General features: G+C 32.8%; 1 protein-coding gene across 1 annotated transcript; it reads right to left on the bottom strand.

Moving 5' to 3' along the window:
- Nucleotides 1–12,148, bottom strand: LOC132273843 (probable alkaline/neutral invertase D). Its single transcript, XM_059774925.1, has 5 exons — nucleotides 11,989–12,148; nucleotides 10,584–10,978; nucleotides 9,570–10,001; nucleotides 2,605–3,163; nucleotides 1–663 (listed from the first exon to the last, which is right to left on the bottom strand). Exons 2-5 carry the CDS (start codon nucleotides 10,965–10,967, stop codon nucleotides 368–370), a joined length of 1,671 nt encoding a protein of 556 aa, XP_059630908.1. The 5' UTR covers nucleotides 10,968–10,978; nucleotides 11,989–12,148; the 3' UTR covers nucleotides 1–367.
- Between the last annotated feature and the right edge of the window lie 11,481 nt (nucleotides 12,149–23,629).

The raw sequence follows: 23,629 nt of genomic DNA, 5'->3' as shown, positions 1-23,629 counted from the left end.
TTTGAACCCAAAAAGAGTCGATATATTACTTTGAAAGTTCATCACAGTCCATTTCCAAACATTCAAGGCATACCATTTCCAATTTTTTTTTTCTTTTTTTTTTTTTTTTTTTGGGGTATGTTAGAGCATACCAGTCTCCAAATTGCCTTTCAAGAATTGAAGAACAAATATCAAAATGTATCTTTTATTGGAGAAACAAAGAGGCTAGTCTCAGCAGATTGCAGTGTACACAAAAACGAAATTCCAATCACCTCCAAGGACAGAAATTGCCGCAGAATAGTGTTCTTCAAATGAAACAACGAGGTCCCTCACATTCGTGTTTATCTGTACTCTTTCCGTGCTATCTTCTCCTGGCTGCATGAGCTCCTCAGCATGTCCAGGAGGACGATCTCTTAATTAGAGGCTTCATTTGCTTGTCCTCTTCGAGGGAAATCATCCCCAAGTGTGAGGGATCCTCCAACAACATCTTTGCTACCAAATATCCCGCGATTGACCACGTCTGATATTTCCTTGCTTGTTTACCAACATATCTCCCCAATTTCCCATCATAATATTCTGGCCACCCGTCTTTGAGCAGACGACTCTCTGCAAGATCAATTAATCGTCTTGCCATTTGTGGTCGTCCCGTTTTGATGCAAGCAGCCGTTAGCATCCACAAAAGCACTGCATTCAAGATGGAGAAAACAATGTTGCAACAGAGAAAATAGATCGGCTCATTAACATTAACTGGAGAATATTAAACTACATTAATTAAACACAACATGCAACACTGATTTCTACACTCTGAAAATAGATCAGCTCGTTAACATTAACTGGAGAATATTAAACTACACAAATTAACATTGTTTTCAAGATGGAGAAAACAATGTTGCAACAGAGAAAATAGATCGGCTCATGAACATTAACTGGAGAATATTAAATTACATAAATTAAACACAAAAAGAAACGCTGATTTCTACACTCTGAGAGTAGAATCTAAAGAGAGAAAAATTAAGCTGGACAAGTATGAATTGGAAGCATTTTGTAGCATAGTTGAAATCAGTGAATATTCCGTTGTTTCTTAAAGTACAACAAATCCCTGCAGCTGTAGATATTATAATTAGTTCTCTCCCTCTTATTAAGCATTTACAAAACACGATTACTTGAATTCCATTTCAGCTAGAGGTATATAAAATTCAGCAACAAAGCTGAAGATCAGAACCACTTTTTCCATCTCTACACAAGGATCAAAGCTCTTTGATAAAAGACCAACCCTTCCAATGGACAGGGTAAAAAAAAAAAGAGAGAAGGTTCAAATGATTTACCAGATTTTACCACTAAATATGGAACTTACCAGGAAAGAGGTAGAAACTTTACAAGATCTATAGACTGTAGAGTGAAGCTATTTTTTTAGTACTACAACATTGCTGATGCAGTCGAGGAACAGAAGAAGCTATATATGGATCAACCGCATGAAATGATAAAGCCAGGATATAGTTAGTCAACCATGGTGATGAAGTTTTTTTTTTTTTTTTTTTCCTAGTTGGGTACTCACACACACATGCCTCCACGGAGGCTCGAACCACTGACCTCTCTTTGAGAAGTAGGGGCTTGGTACCGCTAGGCCACTGGCCTGTTGGTTGGTGATGAAGTTGGTGACAAAGGGAGAAGAAGAAAAGGAGTACTGATCCATAGTAGAAAATTTCGTAGAAATTTGAATCAAACAGAAAATGATAAATTCAGAATCATACCAAATTGTATTTCTTACAATTCACCCAATATGATGAGCTCAAGTAGCGTGTTTTTTAAGTAGTTTTAGGATGCTCATTGGCGCATAAACCTATGTTTGAGCTCAATCAGTAGACTAACAAGTTTGAAAATGTGATAAAAGCTTGGCTTGTTTGTCTTATGAGTTGATCTTAAGCAAGCCTCTAATTGAGCTGATTGCAATCCAAGCTTGAGTCGCATGGTTTGTCTCACAGCCCCTATTTTACTTGGAAAACGAATCAGAAACAAACATTATCCTTGGTTCTTCTTATCCTTTTATCAAACAAAAGAGTAGAAATCATATGCAGAAAGAGACAAAGAATCAGCTCCTTTTTCCCCTTGTTCCCTTTTTTTTTTGCCTCACCCTATTTTAGACTGATGTGTGCGCGTAATCTGGTATCCTGACAACAGTTGCACATTGACGTGAATGGACAAGCCTGCCTCAGAGGTCAGACCTCGGGTATAGTAGCACAGATATCTGTGTAAACTTTTCTTTTAGAAAATACTAAAACATGAAAAGATATAAGATACCTAATGAACCCTTGTATTAATCTTGTGATGCTATAGCATCTAGAGGCACTAACAATTTTAGGTTACAAAAATTCTAACTATTAAATCGCAGTCAACATTGTTGGGGGAAAAAAGCGTTGGATAAGAAGGGTGGCTGACATCTATTCAATAAACATAAGGAATTAACAGAAGTTAATGCAACGACTCCCATCAGGCAAATGAACAAGTCTATATCTAATAATTCGCACTTTAAGAACATTTCCAAAATATTAATTAGTTATATAATAATGTTCAAGTGCAGAAAATAAAAGCATTCAATGAGAGAATTGAGAGGGAACGATGAAGAACCTGGCCAGGATCCGCCATTATGGTAACTCCATCTAGTATTCTTTGGATCACAGCCAGTTACAATTCGCCATTCATGACTTTCAATTGCAGGATAACATATTTTTAAAGGCATTTCTCCTACCAGTTCCTCCCAGCGCTCTTCAATGAGATCCATAATAGCAGCAGATTGCTCAGGAGTAGCAAGTGAAGATAAGATAGCAACACAATTACCTAAAGCAAACCATCGAAAATCCATCCTTGCAGGACTGACATTGCCAATAAAGTAGCCACCACGCATTGGCATAAAATCAAATACCCATTCTGGGATTGAATCAGGGATAACATTAAATTTATTTACTGCAGTGTGAGAATACTCCTCTGTTTTATACCGATATATGTCATTTAATTGTTGGAAATCAAGCCAAAAATAACTTCGCATGTGATAACTTAAGGCGTGCAAGCGCTTTACTATTCTCTCCACAAATTCTTTCCCTTCTGTATCATGTTTCAGCATCGCCAAAGCAGACCTCAATGCCATAAAGAAAAGTGCTTGTATTTCAATGGGATAACCATATATACCCTGAAAAATGAACCCATTATATTAGAATATAGAAGAGTTTAATTTCTGGATGACAGCACGAGGCACTAAAAGCTTGAATAATTGTTTAAAAAATAAATTTTAAAAATATATATATAGAATGGGATAAAGTGTGGACTTATTATTTTACTTGTAGATTTTAACTGAACTATATCCCAGAGAGGGACTGAAGAACAAAACTCAATGATAGTTTATTCTTTGACATGTATAAATTAGCTTTTCATGACTGGATTATTATGATAATTGTAAGAATGTTGTTAATTATTTTATCCTCAACAACTTGATCCAGTCTTTCCCTCCACTTCCACCCCACATAGACAGGACTAGCAGAGTAACGGGCTTTTTAACAACTTGATCCTAGTATGGAACTTGATGCTGCCAAAACATTTTAAATTTTCTGGCTGAATCGCTCCCAATAAGAATCTCAGGATATTTATTTCAAAGCTTAGGATTTATTGTTAGTTTCTGATATCATAAAGTTTCTTGATTATAAAACAACTTTTATTTGTTTAAATACAACACCACATTATCGTAAACAAGTAAATTTCCTTCTAAAAGGCGATGCATGTAAAATCTGTGTAGGTAGCATGCAGATTTTACAATAAAGAGACATATATAGCTACAGCTACAAGAATGAAATAACTGATGATGCTATAAACAGACTATTATAATGAGTTAAAAATGTCTGATCTTGCAATCCACCACGAAAATAATATATTGGATTCCAAAAACCTTGATGATTAATAGGGGGAATACAGAAAGAAAAAAGAAAAGATTAGACGAAAAAAGAACAAGAAAATGAATCACTATAACGATAATCTTATAAACTGATAAGCTTCTCTACGATTTTTTTATTAATTGGAATTCCATACAACAGGAGTTCGTTTTAGACAGTTGATTCTTTGCAGAAGTAGGCCAAGATCCATAGCAGTCAAATGTAAAGAACCATGTAAAATATGCTCATGTGTTCATGGGATATATTCAATATTTGAAACTATATAGTATATCGGTCGAATGGGGCTCTAATACGTAAAGCAAATTCCAACATTTTGTAAATTATTTAAGCATATTTGCAACAGTGAAAAATATGATTGGGCAAAGTCTAGGAACTAACCAAGGGGTGGAAAACATATTATTAATAGGAGAACTAACGACAAGTCACAAAGAGAAAACGATGATCAGCACATGAGAGTTTATGATGCATTTAGAAAAGAAAGATTAGTTCTAAACATATTGACATCAATAAATTTTAGTGACTCAGATACAAGTAGAGTAATAAATAAGTAATGACGAAGACTCAAGTTTCCGACAAAAGAAAAGCTAAAAAAATTGAACCAAGGTTGGCAACGAACCATCTCCAAGTTTGTATTTAAAGGCATAGCACGTATCGAGCACGACCCACTGCAACAGAAAAAACAATGTTTGCATGAACTCGTGCACGAGCCCATGAGACAATGAAAAACCTATGCAGAAACTCATGTATTAAAGGTACAATGAAAAGAAGAAAAAAAAACTATTGCCAATATTCCCCGCAGAAGAATATTTCAAGCCTATGCATGCTGTTGCAGAAAATCTCATAGTTCCAAGTACTATCACCAGTTCTCTTGCAACCAAGTTCACACTTGATTAGCAATAGCACATACATCTGAAATTTAACCACTACAATGAAAAACTTGTAAAACAAACTCTTGTGAGCACTTATACAATATGCCACATGAAGAGGTGGTACATCCATCAGACCTATGATGGTATGTTAGTAACCCAGCTAGATGGATGCAATATATGTTCATGGTCGATAATTTTCTAATTTAGATGCAGCAAACATTATTTTGTGCCACCAAATGACAAATTTCCCAGTCCACTCTAAAGTATTAAAGATAAGTTACCAGCTTATTATGCAGTCGCTCCAAATTAGTAAATTTTTTTCCTGAAATTTTAGTGTTGAGTTGCAGATGTGCACCATTTTCATAGGAGAATTCTTTATTAAATTCTTATTTTTTCTAATTCGTTCAGTAGTAATTTTCTGGCACTCTTGTACCAAGAAACTTCAGGTACCAACAACCACAAATGCGTGAATAGAATGCTTACATCATGGTATAGGGAACATGAAAGGGAACTAGTAGAAGATTCATATTTTCTTCATGTCATGAACATTTCTTCAGAGAAGATGATGCCTTGGTGATGCAGCTTATGATGTACTGTAACCACCCCATGTCAGCTTTCTTTCTCTGCAGCTATTTTTGACTTTTGTAGCAGTCATTTTTTGATTTTCTTTAGGGTTTCCTTAAGATTTTTCCTATATATATGGGCCTTGTGTAAGAGGATTGATCAATTCTGAATGAATGGAATATTGAGTTGCTGAATACAGATTTCTCCCCCAATTTTTGCTCTTCTCTACCCTTGGTCTGTCTAACCTATCTATTGACTCTATCTTCTCATTCCCTTCATTTGTTTCTCATCCCTTTTCTTCTGGCCTTATCCATTCTCGTTCTCACCCCTTTCTTTCACCCCTTGTCTTGCGGTATCAGAGCATTTTGCTCTTGCATCAGTCAGTATCAGAGAATTTCCTCCAACTGAACATTCATACAAGCAATGGAAAAGCAATTTTAATCTGCAGGAAATACCCTTGTCATCTCTTTGCTTATCAACCAATTCTACTTTCTTTCATCTTTTGTAACCATGAAATTGGTAACTCATTTTGACGTTCAAGATCAAAATTCAGAAGAAGTATGCATCTATCTAGGAGGACACGAAAGCAGATTCATCTATGTGCGATATACAATTGTGTGTATCATCCAATCACATGGTTTTTGTAAAGACCAATATAAGGTGGAACTATACACATGACTTTGTTGTAATTTTGTTATAGATTCTATAACACATGCAATTATGCCTTCCACCAAAGAATGTCGGGGCAATTTCTAAAAAAACCATGGAATTTCCATCTCAGTAATGGATGATCTGAGAAAATTGTTAACTCCTGACTTGAATGCCAGTGCTTATTCCCCTCTCTCTGGACAGACTGGACACACTTCCTCTCTATCATCAAACCAATAACCACCAATACCAGAAGCACCAAAATTGCATTCATCATACCATATCTACAAGCCATCACTACCATCTTTGCAGTGCACAGCCACAAAACCATAATCGTCAACATCCCACATAATCCTACAAAATATTATCACCAATTATAATGTCATATATGGTTCAAAGAATAGTTCATTCCACCGATTAGCTTTTGGAAAGAAAGCCTTAAAGCTTGGGGCTCATTGCCTAAACTTGCTATCTCACTCTTGAACCAAGAAATCAATTGGTTGGTTGTCCTTGCCATGGTTTCAGCAGAATGAAAAAGGCGGTGATGATTAGTAGCTGGTGGTGGCAACAAGACATGTTTGGCATCCACAGAAGCCAGCAGTGGAGGATCCTGTTACTGATCCCCCAAAGCAACCTCCCTGTCTCTCTCTCATGGCAGATTGGTATTTAGGGAATACTCGTACATTAAAATAACACCATCACTAATGCATGAGAAGCGGGATCTGTTATCAAAAATGGACTAGAGGGGAGTGGGGTAATCATTAAATCTAAAAGGGAGGTTAAGTTTCCCACATTTTCGCCCAACCACAGGGGAGGTTGCTGTAATCTATCCAAACAAAAAAAATAGGAATAATGCACTGCGCCCCTTGAACAAACTTTTAAAGTCGAACCATGGGTATGGATCTTGATGTAAAGCTACTGACAAAGTAAATAAATAAAACTAGCATCAAGGTTTTGTATAATCAACAGAATTCATTTCCCCAAGCAAATAAAGCATTAGACATGCAACCAACAAGCATGTTCATAACTTAAATTTACCAAATAAGTAAATCCTAAACCAATGAACTTTGATTGTTTGACTCTATATTAAAAGGGTCACGCCTGCAGAGCCATTGAGTCGCTAACCAATCAAAAGTGACGTATTTTTCCGCGGAATATTCCATAGAAGATTTGGCGGGCGGGCATACTGGGGAACTTTCCTAGATAAGTGGGAATCCGGGCTAACGGCGAGACTTCACCTTCTCTATACTGAATTAGGAGTATAGCAGCACTTTCAGATGTACCAGAATCACTTTTAGAATCTAAAAGCCTAGGAGCGACCCCCGGACCTGGTTGAAGCGGGCCCGTTTCCTTATGTCGTTCGAAGGCGGGTGATCTGAACCATTGAAAGTGGATGTTGAAATGGACTTTAGCCCAACAGACAAGATTCCGTTGTTGTTCCAGTGTAGCTTAGTCTCTCAACCGATCTACGTATCTGCCTTAGGGTTCAGATCTTTCAAAGAACTGATCGATTTTGAGGAGGATTTCTTATGTTTTAAGGAGTAAAGACAAGGCTCAAATAATGCATGACACAGACAAGCTTTTGTTAGTAAGTAATATGCAGGAAGGAAAAAGAAGTGAGCGGTCTTTCTCCCACATTTGACAATTTACAATAAATCCATAAATAAACTAAGTGTGCGCTCAGGTACTCCATGGTATTAAAACTGTGCCATAAAGTGTTACAGAGTAGCTATAAAATTCGATGGCATTAGTATATTATTTTAGCATTTAATATGACTTTATTTGCCTCATTTGCCAAGAATCATTTTAATGATTCATAAAATAGTTCTTTAACCCAATCTTTTCTCTAGAATCTTCTCTTTTGTTAGTTGTGCTATTTAAATATTATGGCAAACAAAATAGAATGCTTTCACTCGTTCCGGACACCAAAAGGCACCGTAAATCATAATTACAGGGAAAATATTATATTAACTCTGCCATGTAAAATATTGAATAAGTGGAAAGGATATGGAAATCAGAATCCTCCTTTCCTCAAGACAGTGAAAATATTCATGTAATGACTATTCCTGATAATATTCCTCAACTTTCAAACATTTTAAACCGAATACCTGTGTACAAATCATCTTCCTCATTTGAAGCAGGATTGATCTGATTCTTCAAACAAATCCATGCCACCAAAGATATAGCAAGCATAATTACCAATAAAACAAAGAAAAACAAAGTCCAAAGTCTGCAGATATATGCTTCCAGATAACTATGCTTTATAAGTTTAAATATCTTTGACCCAACAAAAAGAAAAGGAAGGTCAGAGACAATGCAATAGGCACTCTACAATAAATAAAGCACCAGAAACAAGCTTCTCACTTGAATTTGAAGAGAGAAGTTCACCTGAAAGGATGACTAGATGCAGAAAGAATCAAAAAAGTTCACACTAATAATTAAGATGGAGCATGCATTGAATAAGGGCCCCAACTAAAATAAGCTTGAGAACTAATGAACGACCATTTAAACCTTAATGTGCAACAAATATGGGCAGCAGCAAAAATTATAGCAACAATATTTGTAATCACAAAAAGAACAACAACAATGACGAGAACAATAAGAATGACAATGACAAAGCATTTATGACCAGTAAACAATATTTAAAATCACAATTGCCTTTCAGAATAAGGGACTGACGTTTCCTGTTTTATGAGAATGTCAGGATATACGCAAATAAGTTTTTTCATTTTCCAAACCAAACACTAGGCAGTTGGTGATAAGCTTTTATTTTCTTTTATATTCATAAGTGCTGTCAATTCCATACATTATCATTTCATTTTCCAAACCAAACACTAGGCAGTTGGTGATAAGCTGTTATTTTCTTTTATATTCATAAGTGCTGTCAGTTCCATACATAATTATTTCATTTTCCAAACCAAACACTAGGCAGTTGGTGATAAGCTTTTATTTTCTTTTATATTTGTAAGTGCTGTCAGCTCGATACAGGTTTGTTTACAAATTCTCTTTGTTCTAGACCTAGCAACTTCATAATAAAACAAAAATATATTAGATTCAAACAAAATATGATGACTTAATATGAATCATCCAATCATGACCTAGGGAGGCTAGGCTTTCCAGTTAAACATATATCAAAATCAAACCCAGGCAAATAAAAGTTCTCTGGCATATCTACTACATCTTGACTATCTACCTAAGATCTGGATTATGCTTCGTAAAAGTTCACTTTGTTTATCCTTCATTTTCTCAACACCAAGCATCAATTGTACATCATACAAAGCAAATATACAAACAGTATGCATTATTACATGGTTGAGACCGTTACCTTATTCTATAAAACAAATATAGCATATAATAATTTGTGACAAGCTCCAGATTTGCACCCTTAATTTATATGAAGAAGAGCTAAGCATCGCAAACATTATATGAATCACCATAACAATTTTCAGCAATTTTTTATCAACAAGCATCCCTTAATTTAAATGAAGAAGAGCTAAGCCGCAAACATGATAACTCATAACTACGATCATCGATAATAGTGATTTCAAGACAAGATTACAAGATATCTTACCATTCTTCGATCAATCATTGAGCATCCATCGGCACACAGCAGAGTTGGAAATGTATCAAATCCCTCTGACAGACACAGGCTCAGTATAAGCCTCATCCCCTTTTGGCACTCTGGTGTTTCTGCCAGAGTTAAATCTCCGGTAGACTTTGTATACGCACGGAGGAGAATAATCCACCAGAAACCAGAGTCAACAGGAGCAACTCTTCCAATTGCACTCTCACCAAAATCCGCTATTATAGTATCAGATTTACGAACAGGGTCATGAAGAACTTTAAAGCTAGCTGGCATTGCCCCTTCCCCTAGCTTGAATCTATCTATTCTTTTTTCCCACCCTTGAAGCTGAAGTGTCTTCAATAGGAAGTTCTTAACTATATCGGGCTCACCATTCATTAAAAAAGCCAGAGCACTAGGTACAAAATCTCGGACGAAAACCTACACAGTTAACAAAAACCGGATCAAAATTTCCAAATTTAAGGAAAAAAGTTTGAAGACTGGTCAGGGATGGAAAGTTTTTATTTCAAATTATATCTTGATTTTTTCCTTTCTTTTTTTTTCTTTTTCTTTTTTTTTCCTTTTGTGGTAAGTAAGACTCACCCTCTATTACCCCAACGGGAACTTGAAGCCTCAACATCCCATGTGAGAGTAGGAGGATATACTATTAGGTGACATTTGGAAGTAATTATATGCTGATTTCAATATCGATATCCTCCGAATACTAATGGGTTTACATTTTTTTGTCAAAAGTTCCTATTGTAATGGTATATTGCCAAAGTAATACAAATTTCAATATCCACTGTTTCAAATATATGGGATGTGGTGTGATAGCCCATTGGTAAGGCATGTGTTGCTTGTGACCAAAGGCCCAAGTTCAAATCCCCACTCCATCAGTCAGTATTGGTAAATAATTATTTAATTAAATTATTTTACTTATCAATATATATATATATATATATATATATATATATATATATATATATATATATGGGTTTGAGGTACCATGTTAAGAACTTTTACCTGATCATAATTTAGAACTTCCTCTGAAGCATGGTCATATGCAGCAATCGTGCCAACAGGTTGGCCCCTGAAGAATACCAAAGATCGGCGGAGAGCTTCCCAAGCATCAGCAACCATTGGATGGGGCTCGAAAGAGTTCCGAGTTGATGAAGCTGGGGTATCAAATCCCGACCTTCCCCCAGGTGAGTATGTGTGATCAAGGTACTCTAGGCCTCTTGCTAAGGCAACTGACAACTCACTAAGTGACCTCTCGTCAAACGATCTCTTCCTCTCGATGTTTAACCTCGGTTTATCGAGAAGTTTCGAGAGATCATAATCATCCATTTCAGAGATCGAGCAATGGGAACTCACATTCCTGAGTCCAAAATCCTTAGTGCTATCCATACTTCTCAACTCTACAAACCAAAAAAAAAGATGGATATAACTAATATGAATGCTTCAAAGGTCAAACATGGAAACAGATCATGTAAATGTTCACCCAGAAATAGAAAGACAACAGATTTTTCAAAAAAAAAAAATTGCAATGCAAGTCCCAAAAAGCAAAGTCGAAACAATCTTACCCATCAACAAGATTTACAATTCAATTCAAACAAAATATGAATAAGAACTAACAGATTACCGGGGAAAAAAGAAATGAAAAAGAACAAATATGTGTTGTGTATTGTTAATCAAATATTAAAAAACTACCAAAAGCTATAAACTTCTATTCATCTGCAAATTTAGGGTGAAAAAAAGTGAAATACATAACAAACTTTTGATTACTAATTACCCAAGACTAAAATCTTCCCATTACCAGCAACATAATAAGAAATTTAGATAGAATGAAAGAGGTTAGTAATTTCTTTGAAAAAAGATACAAAACGTCAAAAAATTACCAAAATTAACATTACGGAAACAGGGACCTCTAAAAATAACGCAGAAAAGATTGAAACTTTTATTTGCTTTTAACATTCTATAAGATATAAACACTTAGCTCTTCATAGACCTTTCTGTGTTGCCGAATTTGGTTTCCTGCACCTAGTATTTTTTGTTATTTCCTTTAATCGTTGTATAAACTTGTCATACTATAAATAAAAGATTGAATAGGAGAATCCAAAGCTATTCACATTTTAAGAGCTTCTAGTTGCAATATTCCTAAACTACATTTCTCAAATCCTTAGAAAAACTTGGAATTTACTAGAAATAAAAATCAAGATCCACAAAAGAAATTCAAAAACATAAAAGAAAATCAAAGCCGCAAGAACAATAATACACGGAAAAAAACTTACAGAAGAATCGCGAATTAAAGAACTTTGTGAGAGAGAATGAAGCAAAGTGAGCAATATGTAGAAGAGAAACCAGATCTGAAGCTACTTTGCATGAAAATGAAGGAAAAAAGGACAGAGAAATAGAGAGGAGAGCGAACCTTGCAGAGCTCAAATGGCGGATGGTGGGATTCTCCGGCGAGTTGGTCGGACGGAAGGCGACGGTTTCGCCGGCCAGTAGTCGACGAGGAGACAGGAGAGAGAAAGAAGAAGAGAAAAAATGAGCATGTCTGCGGGAGTGTGTATATATAGGTGAGAGAGAGGGAGTCTTTATGTAGAGAGAGAGAGAGAGTGGAACGGACCGTCACAATCCAGTTTCATAATCCCAAACTCTATTGTAAGAAAGTTACGGGCAATAGCCGGTTTTAGAGAGAGAAAGAGCTGTACATTTACCAAATTGTCCATTAGCTGTCAATGTTAAAGCTGTTTAACGGTGTAGCTTAAGCGATTGGGATGATCTAGAGTTCGCGCGCATCCTTCTTCCTCCCTAATATTTTTTCCCAAAAAAATAAAAATAATTCAAATTAACTACTACTAAACATTTGTAGTCCTATGTTTCACAGTATATGAGTTGAGTTATTAATAAATAGTTGAAGCTCAACTGGTTTAAAAACTCTTGAATTTATTATTAATTACTTCCTCCTATATTAGTTATTCATTTCGAAAACTTTGACTTACTATCTCTTTTTATTTTTTAGTCATTTAATATCACTTTTAATTATATTCCTTTTATATACAATTTGTATTCCATAGTTGTTCACTTTAAAAACTTTGACTCACAATTTTGTGAGTCAAAATTTTTAAAGTCGACAATTAACATGGAACGGAGGTAATATGTGAGTTTAATTCAACTTTAATTTTTGAATTAATTTAATAATTGAGTCAATTCAAAACATGAAGATCATGTAAGTTTTTATAGTTTTATTAATTTATTAGTGCACATTTATGCTTTATAAGAATAAACATAGGCTTGTGTAAGTTCTTATGAATTTATGAACGAGTTAAAGTGATTTCATACATAATATCAAATGAGTTTGAACACAAAAATAGTATTAAAAATTGACTTATTTTATTTAGGCAATTAAATACGAGCTCAACCTTTCGTGTTCATCACGATTTTAATTAGAAAAAACTCAAATTGAACTCGCAAATGAAAAAGTTAAACGCAAAAGAATTGGAATTTTAAAAAATCAAATGACATGTTTTGAAAAAGACAGGATTATTCATTTTCTTTTCTTTTCCTATATATGTATATTGGCTCTCATTCATGTTTTGTTTAAGAATTGATTTGTTTTGTGGCAAAATTCAGAAATAACCCTTAATCTTGATTTATATGTATTAGAAAGTTGAATCGAATCAATGTGTGGTGAAACACTTATTTTATATTATATATTGTATTGTTATAATTATTACTACGTATATTTTTTGATTATTTTTAGCACTTTTCTACTAATAATTTGACACAAAAAATTTCAAAATCTAAAAAAAAAAATTCAGGTGTTAGATAAATCCAACTTGTCATTGGCCAAATTATAAATAAAGGAATTTAAAAAGAGAGTACAATTCGTTTACTTCATAAATAAACAAGAATAATACATTTTTAATTAGCAACAAATATTTTATTTAATTGTGTGTGTGTGTGAGAAAGAGAGAGTCATGAAAAGTAAGGAGAAGGGGGGAGTTAGGTGACGCGCGTATAAGATTTTAGAATTCAACGTCAGTTTACCGGCTACCGGTAATTGCGGAGCCCTTAGAGAGAATGGCGCACGGACAGTACTTAGTTTGCTGTGAGGATTACGGGGAACAGCCGGTGACAGCACGAGTAAATCCAACGTGGACAAAACGACGCAACTCTGAAGGTCGCTTGTGGTCAACGTTTTTCTGTTGTTCGTTCGAAAGAGTTGCTATCGGATTTTTCCACTGTCCACCTTGGTTTTTCCGTTTTAATTTTTACTTTTATCTGCCTCTCACAATTAAGGGTAACTGTATCCAGTAAAATATTTTTTAATTTTTTTTAAATCATTTTTCAAAAAAGATATTTTATGTGGAAACTGTAGCGACTTTGTGGGCGGGTGTATTTGAACGTCTGCAGATAGTACCAGCAAGCTATCACACTGGATGAGCTACAGATGCACAATAAAATAGATAAGTGCTATATATATATATATATGTAGATTGAACATATTTTTATGATATAATGTATTTTAAAACTGTAATGATCGTGAACTTATCAATAAGTTAAAAGCGATCAATATCAAAAATTAAATGCTTAGACAGTTTGAATCTTCTAAAACATTAAAATTGGTCTGAAATTCAACTTAGCTTACCAACTTAAAGGGTGCTTAAAATAACTTGTTATATATATATATATATATATATATATATATATATATTACTAGTTCCTAAAACTAAAAGTGGAGAGAAAATTTTCAAATTAAAAGAAACACACATTCATTTACTATTATTTACTTCATATTTCTAATGGGTCTGGAACTCCAACACAATTGTATATTTATCTTCCATGAATACGCGCATGATATGATTAGTTTTTCATAATTTTAGTAATGATGATAAAAAAATAAAGTTTAGAGTATTTATTGCATTTTAGAAAATAGTTACTCTATTTAATGCCTCAGTTTACTCATCTTCAAAAGTTATAAATGATGGTAAAAAATAAAGTTTAGAGTATTTATTGCATTATAGAAAATAGTTACCCTATTTAATGTCTCAGTTTACACATCTACAAAGGTTTTAAATTTGTCGTACCCATTCACCATTTATTATAGAAAGTCAGAAATTCAAGTCACTCTCTATTATATCTCCTCAAGAGAGTGATATTACAATAATTAGATGCATTATGAGGGGAAAACGTGTATAACCCCCTATACATATGAACTTTCGTGGTTCATAAATTATAAAGACAAAATTGCCCATGAATAGTGATAATAGTAATAATAAAGGTCACAAGTGATGAACACCCCTATATATGCAAATAGGGTATACAATCCTTTATAGGTTCTTAAAATTCCCTAATTTTTATTTTTGGTGCGAACAATGACCTGTTGTCATTGGAGCGATTAAAAGACTAAAGTGCCCTTATGTATTTGAAAAAAAAAAAAATAAAAGCAAAATAAATGTAAAATAACCAAAGTACCTTAATAAAAAACGAAATAATGTGTTTATATGTAAAATGATATAATGGTTTTTGGGTAGACAAAAAGGGCAGTTTAGAGAATTTGTTACTTAACATAGGCATATGCAATGCACATGATTGCTTATATATGATTTTTTGACATATTATATAAATTAAGTCCTTAGTTGCTCACTTTTTAAGACTTAACGAATTTATATACCTAAAATAAAGATTAAGAATGTAATTTGTCCAAATTTTAAATATTAGAGGTGTTTTTCTCAATTTACCCTAATAATAATAATAATAATAATAATAATAATAATAATAATAATAATAATACTTGATAACGTGAATGCCAAGTCCCAACAACCAAAAGAAATTGCCAAGTTAAATAAAAAAATTGTGTGTGTGTGTGTGTGTGTGTTGGGGTTTTACTTTTGTCTCTTATTCTATAAAAAAACGGCTTGAAATGGAGTTTTGTTGGTTAGCTACTTAGCCAGCAATGGCAAATGGCACATTGTCGGGTCAAGAGACCCCAACTCATTTGAACCAATTGTGTTTTAATTCAATATAATTTGTTAATTGGTCAACTTTTTTTTGGGTCGGTATTAAAATTATCTTTTATATTTGGTTTAATGTAATATTATTATTATATCGTCCTTAAATTTTATGCTATTTAAATTATAAAATGATATTTTTTATAATTTTTTTTAAATATTAAGCTAATTAAATATATAGTAAATAATTGTTAAATATATACCAATATTGCATTCATATTTTACTTTGAAAAAAAAAAACCACTTGTTCAATGGTAATACCAATTTAGTCATTGAACACATGTTAATAATACATGTTTAAAATTATCAATTAGTTCAACTTTAAAAATAAAAAATAAAAATAAAAAATAGGGAAAGAAAAATATAACAAAAAAATCAAAAGACTTGGCAATGTTATGGTTTGGAACTTGTTTTTTTTTTTTTTTTTAAGTAAAATTTGATTTTCATCATCATAAATTGAATTGTCTTGTTTAGAATTATGAAAACATAGTTTCATACAAACTCGTGAAGGGTGACTTTATAGACTAATCTCGTGAACATGTCTAATGGGTTATAATTCTTTAAAAAAATATATGACAAGTTTTATATCTATTTACGAGAAAGCATACAATTAAAATATTTAAAAAATAAAACCAAACCGGGTTTCACGGGATTCATTTTGTGGCACATTTGACATAAAGGCGGAGACTTTGTCATCTCACGTCATGTGACCCGCCAACCAAAATAATTTAAGGTGGCTTTCCTATATATATGGTAAAGTGGACCATATTACCATAAGGTGTCATATATATATATATATCCCATTTGATAGAAGGGTTGACCCAAAATTTTCACATCACTACATTCTATTTCAACTTTTATTGATTTGGAGAATTGAATCGAGTCGACGCTTTGAATATAGAATTATATCAAATTTAGTTTAAATTTTGTAATAAATTCTTTTTAATTTCAAATTTAAATTCACAGTGTGAATTGAATACGGCTAAATATAACCTAATTAGAAGATTGCCAAGCTCTCTTGAATTGTGCTCACGTCCAAGTCCACTTCTCTTTTTTTGGTTGGGATCGTGTGTGTGCGCGCGCGCGCATGCTTGCCCTTGCTTTCTACAACAATTGAAATTGTCCATGACACTTTAGTGCACGCGTATTTAGAACTAAGCATTAAAAAATTATAATATATTATTATTATACTACTATATCTGATTTCCAAGACACGCGCGCATATATATATATATATATATATATATATAGTCTGAAATGAGAGAGTATGAGCACGGTTTAGCATGGATCAAGGGCTGGATTACAAATGCATGGTCTTAGAATTTTAAGGTTTCATGCCACTGTAATTATAAAAAGAGAGGAAGATAAAAAGAATTGTTCCAAAATCTTTAGGCTCCATTTGGTTGGATAGAAATGGTCAGAAAATAAAAGAAATGGATTTTTTTTACACTCTTGAAATTTGATTAGCAGAAAGAAAAAAAAAATGGAGAAAAAATTACTTCCATAACCACTTAATTTTTTAATAAAAATTTATTTAAAAAAGACATTGAAAATTTTGGTTTTTCACAATAATGTCTTTTCTTTTAAGTTAAGTTTCATGATATTCAAATAAAGAAATGGTGTTTATATATATATATATATATATATATATATATTTTAAGTTTCATGGATGAAAATTAAATTTATTTTTCTTTCATTTGCTTTCACTTTCCACCATTAATTTCCATCTAACCCTATGGAGTCTTAATATATAATATTTCAATATGATGTTGAATCTTAAGACTTTAAAGATCTTATCAATTTTCATTATATAGTTTTTGAAATTACTAAAAATAATAGCATTCAAATGTTTTGATCCATTGGATGGATTAAGATTTTATTTTAGTTTTAAATAAGCTTTTCTATAAGAGTCTCCATTTTTACTATCAAATATATCTCCTTATTTATAATTAAAATGCTTACTTGTATAAGTTAAGTCACATAATCCTTCTAAAAGGGTATCGCTCTTACATTCCGGACGCAAATTGGTACTTTGAGAGCAAATTCTTTCATAATTTGTGAATTCAATTTTGTCAATCCACGAATTCAATTTGCAAATATTCTGATTCACAACAATTTTTCATTTATTGTATCTATTGATAATTACATAAGCTTTGCTATAAGAATCTCCATTTTTACTAGCCAATGTATCTCCTTATTAGTATAATTAAAATTCTTACTAGTATAATTTAAGTCACACAATTTTTCTAAAAGGGTATTGTTCTTACGCTCCGGGTGCAACTTGGCGCTTTGAGAGCGAATTCTTTCATAATTGTGAATTCAATTTATTGTATTTATCATTTAGTGTATCTCTTTAAGAATTTAGAATAAATATATAAATTTCTTATGTCACATTTAAAAAAAAAAAAATCAATAATACTCATTTTTGTATTTTAATATTATATATATTATATATATCCCAACGTAGAAGAAATAAGATAACGTATAATTAAAACACATTTTTAGTGCTTATGAAATTACATTTTTATTATTGTACAAAACATATAATGAAATTTAACATATTGATAAATATTGAAAACTATTTATTCAAACAATAGTATACAAGTATATTAGTGTTTTGTGCGAAACGATAAATGTTCATAAGGAACTAGAGTTACCATGAAACTACAAGGAAAAAAGAAGAATTCGCAAAGGAATCTGATATATTAATAATTGAATCAATTATCTTCTCATCCGTACATGTATTTATAAATATAAAAAACCCCTAAAAACGTAAGGAAATTTGTAGCGCAATGCAACAACTTAAAAACAAACTTGTTCTAAAAATTATGTAAAAATAAGGAAAGAAACTTAATTACTAAGTGTTCCAAACGTGGTGAATTAAAAATGCTTGGAAGGTGAGAAAAATTATTCTTCACATCATTGGATGGCCGTACCTTTTGGAGGAAAAAAATACTCAGTTTCCTTCATATATAATACAAATCATAGCTTTCACGTACAATCAGTAAAAGGCTGGATTTCCAAAGATCTGGTGACAAAAAATCAACACTTTTTGGTGATTGAGATTTTGGCTTTTAAATTTAATGTTTTCTGCGTTTACACGATATGAAATTTGGGAAAAACATGTAGTTATGGAAGAGAAGTACTTATTGAAAAGTGCTTTTAGATTTTGCATCCTTCGAACATTAGTTATCTTCAAATGGCTATCATTTTATTAATATTTTCACAAAGGAAAAACATTTTATAAGAAGTTACATGGAAACATGGATTATAATTCGTATTTCAAGAGTTAAAGCATTGTAAGAGAATGAACCATTGACATATCGTGAGCAATCTAGAGGCTTAAAAGAGTAAGGAAAATCAAACACTTATGCTTTGTTTGGTAGAAAAAAAATAAGATGTGTGGATAGAAAATAAGAAAGAAAAGACAAATTTTCTTCGGTAGGGATGATACCGATAATAAGAGGGATGAGTCATCCTTCATCTTTTACAAATTTTTATCCATTCAAAAATGGACGGAAGAAATGAGAGGAGAAAGGAGACAATTATAGAAGTTTTAAATTAAATACTGTATGGGTTCTTTTTTAATAATACAATAAACAAGTGTATAAGAGTGATATTTAGAATACATATATGAAGGAAACAGAGAAGATGCTTGGTGAAGGAGGAGAAAAAGATCGATCTTCCGAGATTAAAATGGAGGTAAGGCAAATATATAGTACTGATTACAGTCCTTTTCTTAGCTTGTTATTCCTTCATGCAATAGTGCTATTTATAGACCACAGAACATGCTGGTTATTAACCAGCAGTCCCTTGTGCGTCTTGCTCCTAACTAATGATCACATGGGTAGTCCTGATAGACCTAGGAGCCTAAGAGGTCCAATCCTCTCATCGAGCCATGCACTATGTTGCATCTCCCCCATTTGGGGCATTAACTGCTCTTTGTTCTTACTTTTCTGTTAGTTGGCCGAGTCTGCCATAGCCTTAAATGTGATTTTAAGGTTTGTTGTCATAATATATATATTCCCTATTGGGAAACGTGCAAGTTTTAAAAACTTTTCGAGAGATTTTGATTCATAGATCTTGATTCATCACATAGAGACAAGTTTTATACAAAAATAAAATATGATGTATCATTCAATTAACAGATTGAATACTTATATCAAAGGTCTGAGTAAACCTTTAAATCTTTCCTCTAAAGTGAATGTTCTCACTTATTATAGATCCTTTAGCAAGATACCTTCTCATTGGATCTCCATCTTCTTGGTAATTGTTTTGCCTTTAGAAATCACTCATAAGCCTCCATGAATGACCTTGGAAAAATAGGCTTGTGGGAGCCTCCATTAGATGAGAACATTAACCCTAATTTTCTAGAGAGAGAAAATATATTCTTCTTTCCTTCTTCCAAAAATCACCCCTAAAATATACATAGACCATGTATATATATAGGCAACAAAAAGATAAAGAAAAGGAAATAATAAATCATTCTCAATCTCTAATTCACATGTCTAAAATCTAATAAGATTCCAATATCAAGTTGGGCTATGAGTGAGAATCCTTTGGGCTTATTATTTTATTGGCTATAATGAATTAATAATTTGCCTGGTCCATGGACCCAATTCAATCAATTCATAAATTAATTTCTAATCTACTAAAAGAAATTAATTGAACTCCAATTAAATAATAAATAACCTCTAAGTCGGATAAATAAAGCCATCAATTCGACTACTTAATTAATATATTTATTTTGGTACCTTTGATTATTTCTAACTCGATCACAATAAAACATTTGTTTGACAAAAATAATAATTTAGATAAATAAATATATAATAAATCATTTTGTCTAAAAACACACGAAGGCCTTCGAATTTACTTTGTGATCAACCATAATCAATACAAAATAAATACTAGTAGCAATGATGAAAATATTGAAAATATAACCTTCTAACTATTGATTACATAACTACCCAAAGTGTCGGTCTAAGGATCCCGAAGTATCCGCCGAACAGATCAAGTAATTATTAATTAATAAAAGAGTTTATACTTTTCTCATGCTTAAGAGTCAAATGCCATGACGGTGATAGGGAGCAATTGCATACGACGGCTCTCGTAATATATCTCAACCTAACGCGGATCTAGTTCAAGTCTTAATTAATTATGAGTCCATCCATAATTACCGACTATGAACAATTTATGATTACTATTTATATTCATGTATTGATCGCCATCACATACATATATAAATATCTCTTGTAATCAAGTGGACACTATCAATTCTATAATGAATTAAAACGTAATACATTGAATTCACCAATTGTATAAAATATAAATATTTCAGAATCGTCAGGAACATATGTCACTATAATCCAAATAATAATTTGCTATGCCAGGGCATATAAATCCCAACAGTTCCCACTTGCCCTTATAGCCAATTCAAATTGCATCTAACTCCAATGTTATCCAGATGACGATCAAAATTATTGATCAATAACACCTTTGTTAATGGATCAACAAAGTTGTGTTCCAATACAATGTTCTAGCCACGAGTACAATTTTCTTGCCGGACAATATCATGTAGAACATGATACTTCCTCTCAGTGTACCTTGTTCCTCTATAGAACTTTGGGTCATTAGTTTAGACTACTTCTGTACTATTGACACAATATAACTCGATAGGCAGCCTAGTATGCTCCACAACCTCTAAATCAGTGAGATCAAACCAAAAGGCTTCCATTTGCCGTCTTTAAGGCTGCAATGTACTTCCCCTGCAGGTTTGAGCCAGCAGTTCAAATCTGCTTAACAATCTACTGACTGATTTCCCCCCCATTGAGTGAACATACACTAAGTTATGAACCTTATAGTATCTACTTTTGATTGAAAATCAGAACTAGCATACCTGACTAAGACCATATCATCACATCCATAAATGAGTTTGATATCATTGGTTCTCCTTAGGTACTTAATGATATTTTTCACAACAGACTAGTTATCAAGCCTAGGATTGGACTGATATCTTCTGACTATCCCTACAATGTAACGGATGTCCTATTTGGTATAGACCATGGCATATATAAGACTCCCATAAGCCAAAGCATATAGTTCCAGTCTCATTCGCTCAATCTCCTCTGCTAGTCTTGAAAAACTACTTACTAGAGAGAGCAATCCATATCAATAAAGCAAGAACTCATTCTTTGAGTTATGCATACCAAACCTGGTCAAAATTTTATCAATGTAGGATTATTAAGATAAGCCTATTTTCCTTTCAACCTGATCTTGCATAAGCTTGATCTTAGGAATATAGCTTACATCTTTAAAATCCTTCATTTCAAAATAATTGAACAGCTACCTCTTTATTGATGAAAAAACTTTTCATATCATTCTAAATGAGTAGGATGTCATCAATATATATAGAATTAGAAAAATAATGACATTCCCTTGTACACTCATGATTTATTCACTAAGAAATCTTCTGGTATCTTTTAGTAGATTAACTTACCTTCCATATCTATCACCCTACTAGAAGTTCTACAAGATCTCAGATTTAATTAGAATACATAGATTCCAACTCTGATTTCATAGCAACTTGCCAAAATGATCTATATCCATATCGGTTCACGCTTGTAGCTTACTGGGTCCAACTCATGTTTAACAGGGATGTCCATAAAGGTCTCACCTAAAAACATGATTCTGTCAAATTGGATGATAATCCTCCCACTACAATAATGTACCGATGCAGGAATCTGTGTATTAGATGATGCTGACGCATCAATCGGGAATTCATATATTATTCTTAATCTCTATAATAAGTATGTTCATATGTGGTACATCTGGTACTCATATCATATTCTCTAACATTATGCTACTAGGTATGTGATTCATAATATGATTCTCCTATAGACAAACAGTGAGTGTAAACAATCAACTTTTATCATTGAGATCATAAAATAATCCATTATAGTGCCTTTAGAGTAGCTATCAAATCTATCATGCGTATGATCTGTTTCCAACTCACTTGTCCATATCAAGCGCACATGTGCAAGACTACCCCATATGTGCATATGATTCAAACTAAGATTTAGTAAAAAACACAGCTCAAACAGTATCCTTGAGACAGACTAAGATGGAATGCAGTTTATAATGCGCATCGATATCATTAATGCTAAACTCTTGAATGAAAGAGATAATGAAACATATTAAATCATAGATCTAACCATGTTAAGCAGAATGTTGTTATTCCTATTTGACACCTCAATTCATTGAGCGTCAATTGCGGAAAAAATTGGTACACAATACCCTCATTGACCATATAGTTTTTGCACTATCCCAAGAAATACTCATATCCACAATCAGATCGAAGTGTTTTGATAAGTTTACCTAATCTATGCTCCATATCAGTCTTGACTCTTTTGGAATATACCAAAAGTTTAAGACTTGTGTCGCATCAAGTAAATTTATCCAAAATGTGAGTAAACTTGCTTGGTTGTTCATAAGACCATACGTGTCTTTGTGTACCGACTCCAATTGTTCTTTATGTCTATTTCATTTGGCTGATTAAAGCCCTTAGGGTTATCTATCATTCAATACAGAATTCATAAGTTGGTTTAGGCTCCCCTGCCTCACTTGGTTATAAACTTTCTTTGACCAATCTTTGAATCTCATTTTAACTGATTACAACCAAAAAATAGACACTAAAAATACAATGAGTCAGTAATAACAAATTTTCTCTTAACATTCAATCTAGAAGATGCAATATTAGTTTCTACATCCTGCAAATATTAAGAGCTTGTGGTTATAGTATATCAACCATCTTTCAATACACCAGAAGTAATCGCACATCTAATCTATTTTATAAAACCAGTTTTACAAAATAACAATACAGTTTTTATAAACCAAAAGTGAAACAAAAATGAGATTGTATCGAACATCTGTGCATAAAGATAGTTCTCTAATACTAATATCCTCATACTCTCTAACTTCAGATATAATACTCCCACGGACTTAGCTACAACCTTGACACCAGGTCAAGTACAAATATATATCCATATCATCAAG

Source organism: Cornus florida, unplaced genomic scaffold (genome assembly GCF_030987335.1).
Source record: "Cornus florida cultivar Cherokee Brave unplaced genomic scaffold, ASM3098733v1 CherokeeBrave_3.0.0_Hap2_Chr09, whole genome shotgun sequence".
NCBI classification, from domain to species: Eukaryota; Viridiplantae; Streptophyta; class Magnoliopsida; order Cornales; family Cornaceae; genus Cornus; species Cornus florida.
This window is presented reverse-complemented; position numbering and strand designations above follow the sequence as displayed.

What these genes read in the sequence shown, in the direction of transcription:
- LOC132273843 (XM_059774925.1), bottom strand. Translation starts at nt 10,967, where the DNA reads ATGGATAGCACTAAGGATTTTGGACTCAGGAATGTGAGTTCCCATTGC. An exon ending in AAGTTCTAAATTATGATCAG is followed by an intron (nt 10,002 to 10,583) that starts GTAAAAGTTCTT and finishes TTAACTGTGTAG; the next exon opens with GTTTTCGTCCGAGATTTTGT. An exon ending in CAATGATTGATCGAAGAATG is followed by an intron (nt 3,164 to 9,569) that starts GTAAGATATCTT and finishes TTCATTTTTCAG; the next exon opens with GGTATATATGGTTATCCCAT.